Source organism: Brassica oleracea, chromosome C5, assembly GCF_000695525.1.
Source record: "Brassica oleracea var. oleracea cultivar TO1000 chromosome C5, BOL, whole genome shotgun sequence".
NCBI classification, from domain to species: Eukaryota; Viridiplantae; Streptophyta; class Magnoliopsida; order Brassicales; family Brassicaceae; genus Brassica; species Brassica oleracea.
Window position 1 is genome coordinate 37,592,533 of NC_027752.1, and position 6,000 is coordinate 37,598,532.

General features: G+C 33.4%; 2 protein-coding genes across 2 annotated transcripts in view; one reads left to right on the plus strand and one right to left on the minus strand.

Moving 5' to 3' along the window:
- Window positions 1–3,678: 3,678 nt before the first annotated feature.
- On the minus strand, window positions 3,679–5,169 carry LOC106293260. Its single transcript, XM_013728916.1, has 3 exons — window positions 4,602–5,169; window positions 4,118–4,426; window positions 3,679–3,828 (listed from the first exon to the last, which is right to left on the minus strand). The coding sequence occupies exons 1-3, from the start codon at window positions 5,089–5,091 to the stop codon at window positions 3,731–3,733; spliced, it is 897 nt and encodes a 298-aa protein (XP_013584370.1). The 5' UTR covers window positions 5,092–5,169; the 3' UTR covers window positions 3,679–3,730.
- Window positions 5,170–5,526: 357 nt separating this feature from the next.
- The window catches only part of LOC106292237 (glutathione S-transferase T3-like), a 1,605-nt gene continuing 1,131 nt past the window's right edge, over window positions 5,527–6,000 (plus strand). The window contains exon 1 of the mRNA XM_013727842.1: window positions 5,527–5,585. Coding sequence (XP_013583296.1) covers window positions 5,527–5,585 — 59 coding nt within the window. The remainder of the gene's footprint in view (window positions 5,586–6,000) is intronic.

Sequence of the window (6,000 nt, forward strand, 5' to 3'; positions counted from 1 at the left end):
TATCTTTACTTTTCCAGGAAAAAAATAAATAAACTTGCTTACCCATGAGTTTTAAAATCATGATTAGTGTGTCATAATTACTGTAGTTTTATGCCGTAAAAATATTACTGTAGTTTCGAAGAGTTTAAATATAAAATGGTGAGGATACAAGTGGTGGCTATAATGAAAGTTATTGGATTCAAGGGAGATTAACGAGTAACGACCCCACATATAAACAAAAATAGTGGTGGTGGCAATAATACAAACTATAATTAATGTCTCTGATCTCTTTATTCATGCGATTCAGAGAAATAAAGAAATCTATTGAAAAGTGTAATGTTCAAATTTGTTAGCCGTTAATCTGACGTTTGAAAGTTCTGAACTTGTTTGGCGTTTTCCAAAGTAGAATTTTGAATTAAAATTTTTTTTTACGGCAAACAATCGCAGACTCGTGTTGAGTTTGTAAACCAAATTGGTAACTTTGCATCTATGTGTACAACGAAAGACGGTTGATGTCGGGCACTGCGGGCTAAGCTATCCGCCTTTAGGTTCGCCGTCCTAGGTACATAAACGATGTCTGAGTTGAAGAAACTTCTTCTTAAAATCTTAATGTCTTCCAGATAGGTTTTAAATGCATGTCATTCATCGGGTTCTGAAACCATCTTCATTAATTGAGAACAATCCGTTGCAAACGTAATCTGAAATTGTCTTAAATTCCTCATGCATTTCATTGCCCATATCAACGCCTCTACCTCCGAATGAAGATATGAGAGACATGCGCGTACATTTCTTGCCCCTAACAAACCATCAAAACCTGGTAAAGTACTAAATCATCTTTGCCTTGAGAACATGTCCTTATCTTTCCAGGATCAGTCTATAAAGCACCATCTTCCTGAATTCGTTTGGATGAGACTGATCTGTACATCTTGTGCCACCCGCTGATTCCTTAAAATATGTGTCTCAGCCCAAAGTGTTGATTCCAATTCTGCTATCTTGAGGGTTTCCCTCGGATCAATATCAATATTGCTAAACATCTTATTATTCCGACCTTTCCAAATATACCATAATATCCATGCATACTGATGGTCATCCATCTTTGGGTTAACTCTCCAAAAAAGATGATCCATATTAGCGAAGAAAGAGCCTATAGGAAAAATATTTGGATTTAATGGTATCTTAGATAGAGCTCACACCTGTCGTGCTGGAAGACATTCAAAGAACATATGGTTAATTGATTCCTCTTGGTCTCCACATCGTGTACAACATGTATCCTCTTGTATTCCTCTTGCTTTTAGATTTTTCATGACCGCTATACAACCTGAAAGTAACTGTCATAAGAAATGTTTTATCTTTAGAGGACACTTAAGTTTCCAACAATAGGCTTTAAGGGCATCAACTGTTGGTCCATAAAAATCTGGTGGTTTTTCTTTATCTGGATAGACACGTTCCACTTAGTACCCAGATTGTACCGTATATTTTCCATTGTCAGTGAAATGTCATCTGTTCATATCTTCCATCTGATTTTTACTCAAAGAAATACTTGTAATGATTTTAACATCCTCAGGGTCTACCAAAGTCCTAATTGCCGATAGATTCCATGTACGAGATTCCGAATGAATAAGAGAATCCACTGTGAGATCCGGGTAACTATGAAGAAGGTTTTTGTTTGCTGCTCTCGGACGAGTGGATGAGATCCAAGGATCGTTCCACACAGAGATAGATATAGATGACCATGTTCCCACCTGTTTAATTAGTTCTTTACAGACCAGAGATCTAGCAGATATAATACTCCTCCAGCTATATGACGGGGAGTAGGAGCGGATCGGTTCCAGGGATGAAACATTCCTGTAGTACCGTCCTTTGAAAACTCGAGAAAAAAAAGTATTTGGTTTCTCGATCAGTCGCCACAATTGCTTTCCAAGAATTTTGAATTTAATTAATAAAATAAGTTTATGCATTCTCCTATATATTAAATCAGGAGTCACTTAAGTGATGTTTACTTAGGTATCAATCATAGAAAGAATTTTTTTAAAATTGTTATAATTTGATTAGTTAAAAGATATTCAATTTTTAACTATTTTAATTAGATTTAAAATAAATGGTAAGTTTAAAATTAATTAATATCACTTACCAAATAGTTTAAATTATATTACAAATGATAGTTTATGGTAACTAATTCTCAAAATTATAGAAAGTGCAATAATGATTGATTAATTATTTTATATTTATACTACATAAAATAATTAGTAGAACACAATTTATAGAAATTGATATAATGATTTCATATTCTAATATAAAAAATTATATTCGTATAAAAATTATAATTATTAATTTGTTATAATGTCCATATATGTCTTATAAGTCATTTATAAAACAAATTAGCATTTATAAAATTATTTATCATGGCTTACAAAATTATTTCATCTTTTTAAATTATTTATATGAGTTTATAAAACATTTATAAAAAATAAAAAAAATTCCTATAGATTAAACGTAAAGTCACTTTAGTGATTTTTGCTTACATATCGATCATTTGTGAAGTCTTAAGAAATTGTTATGATTTGCTTTGTCGATAAATATTAATTTAGATTTAAAATAAATAAAAAATTCTAAAACCAATTAATATGAATTGCCAAATAATCTAAATTATATTAGAAATAATGATTTATGGAACTAATTGTTGAAATTATACAAAGAATAATAGCGTTTGATTAATTATTTTTTATATTTATAATCTAAATAATATATTGAACAAAACTTTTTTATAATTTTAATTAGATATAAAATAAAAGCTAACTCTAAAAATAATTATTATCACTTGCCAAATAACCTAAATGATATTACAAATAATAATTAATGATAAAATTGAATAGTCTAAACTAATTATTATCAATTATTTTTATATTTATATACTAATAAAATATTGAATCGAAAACAATTTTTAAAAATTGATATAATGATTTCATACTCATATAAAAATATAGTTGTATCTATAATACTAATGAATCTGAATGTCCACATATGCTTTTAAATAATTAGGATTTGAATATTGAACTTATTATATTTAATAGAACGTGCGAGAACTTTGATTTAAAAAATGTTTTGCATTTAAATCAAATAATATAGAGAATAAGGTAATGTTATGATTGAAAAGAATAATGTTAAGAATAAGATTGAAAAGAATTATAAGATGGATTTTTGGTTTATTGATTGTATGTTTTGTATTACTAATTAGGGAAAGAAATAAATATTTGGCAAAAATATGTAAATAGTTAGAAAAACATTAGCAAAAATTTAATAAAATAAAAAATGATAATGAGAAAAATAAGGAAAGGCCGACAAAATGCATAATATGTGTTGCTGAAGTTAATGTGATAATTACATATATAAGTTCATAAGATTTTGTTATTACTAAATATTTATCAGTTATTTTTACATCAAATTTACAGAAAATTTACGACTGATTTTCAAAATGTTTGAAGTTAAAAAATTATATTTTTAATGTTTCAAACTATATAACATTATACACATAATATATAGTTTTATACAAATTTATATCGGCGAATTCGCAGAAAACTACCAAATATATTTTATTTGGACCACATGGGATAAATCAGTATTCAACAGGGAGATTAATTTACTATCTTTTCATCTGGTTTGTTTAAATGTGAAATGACATACGAATGTTGATCAGAAATATAACCCATAATTAATAATTTTTATTTTTCTTAGAAACAGACATTGGAATAGATCATAAGATTGCGCAAATAAAAGATACGAGCATCCCCAACAAAAGCATAGCATAATTAGTGCTTCTAGAGTTGCAACCTCCTTTGTCACTCACACCACCTACGATAGACAAATCAAAAACGTTTCGAGTTTAACAGACAGTATCTCTAAATATAATTACCAGTGACAAACGATAACAGTATTGCTACGCGAACTTGGATTAAACTGACAAAGAACAAAAGCTCCTCATCCTATTTGGAAATAACTAAAAAGCATAGGGATTAGTATTGAACAAAAGCTCCTCATCCTATTTGGAAATAACTAAAAAGCATAGGGATTAGTATTGAACAAAAGCTCCTCATCCTATTTGGAAATAACTAAAAAGCATAGGGATTAGTATTGTAATTACCACAATCTCGTGGAGAAGTGTTGTTGGAACACTGGCAAAGAAAGATCTGCGTCTCGGCGTCGAAACCACACGTGCCGCCTGACTTCCGGCAACGGTCGCAACCAATCTCCGGCACCGAGTACGAAAGCTCGATTCCATACGACCAATCCACAGGCGTCACACCTCTCATTTTTCCATCGTCAATCACCGTCGTGTAATGTGAACAGTCCAAGATGTTCATACTCATCACACGAACCGTATCGTAGCTCGTGAAACAACAATACGGCGTCGCACTCACCGTACTGTTACCTAGCGACGCCGTATTGTTACCTAAGCCGAAGAAAAAAATATCAAATGGCTGTTACAGTGACATTACAAAAAATTTGATTCATTGTCTGAAATTTTTCTGTTTCTATTACCTAAAGAAACAAAATTCAATTATGATGTCTTAAGAAGAATTAATCGATTAATTAAGAAGAAAATAATCCAAATCTCGATTTCATACCAGAAGTAGTGTTGAAGATGCCAAAGGAAGTACACGAGCTATAAAGCTCGTCGCAGGAGTGGCCGGCGGCTTCGAAGCAGAGACTCTTGTACCGATTCTGAACCGGAGAGTCACTGGAGCAGTTGAAGAGAGCGAAAACGGTGTCGTACGAGGGTCTTATAATAGCGTTCTGGATATCCGAGAGTTTGAAATCGTGGTGAGGCTGGAGGGTGGAGCAAGTGGACATTAACGGATCGAAGACAACCATCGTGTTCTTGTCGTAGTCGATTGACCGTACCTTGTAGCCTCCGGAAGGAGTGATGAAATACAGATCGGTGGAGGAGCAGTTGAGCATTCCTTGGAACTGTGGAGATCCGCAACCTTTGTCAATACCGAACGGGTAGTTTATTTGGATGCTGCCGCAGGATGTTTGGCAAGCTCCTGAGGTTGTTGATGTTAGAGTTGTTACTGTGTAGAGGAAGACAAAGAAGAATAAGAGCCTCGACATCATTTAGTTTCTCGACTTCTTTCTTCTCTCTGGCTGTAAACGCTCTTTTCCTTTTTTTCTCACAAGGGGTTTGGGGAAAGCTTTCTTTCTTTCTCCTGAACTAAACACCGAGTATGGGTATATTCGTAATTTTGTTGTCCTATCTAGTATATAGTATGAAATCCATACTTTTGAATTGCACCTTGACTTTCTGTTTTTTTTTCGAGTGACTTGGCTTAAAAACCATAGAAAATATCTTAGTTAGGAAACTACCTACAACAGTAGAAGATAGCGTTGGACTGTAGAAGATACAGTTAAACAGTAGTAAAGGGCTGAGGAAAATTACTATCGAAACTTTGAATAACTCAGAACAGCCGCATTAGCGGATTAAAAGGAGTTCATGGGCTGGGGTTTATAGGGCCGAAAAATAAAAAGAAAAGTTTTAATGGGTTTAATTCGATGATCCGTCTCATTGGAGTGAGCCCGTATGATACGGGTTCAAGCCACGCGTCGAACAGGCATTGGCCGCGTGTTATCGCGTCGAAAGCGAGAAAAAAAGGGTTACGCGTGAGAGGATTCATTTTCTCATCTTTTTTCGAAAGCTAGGGTTTCTCTCTGTGGGAGGCGATTTCTCGTGCGACGCGACAGCCGGAGAATTTCTCGATCGAATCGACGTCAGAGTCTCTCGTAAACGATCTCAGGTGAGTATCGACTACTTTTACGGTTTCATTGAATCTTTTTGGGGTCGAAAGCGTTATCGGTTAATTGAAAATCGATTTGGGGGTTTTGATGTAGGGTTCAAAATCGATATGGGGGTTTCCATTTAGGGTTAATTATCGTCATGCGGGTTCCATTTAGGGTTCGTTTCTCGAGGATTTGAAATCGATTTGGGGGTTTCTACTTAGGGTTCCAAATCGAGTTTCTGGTTACGCT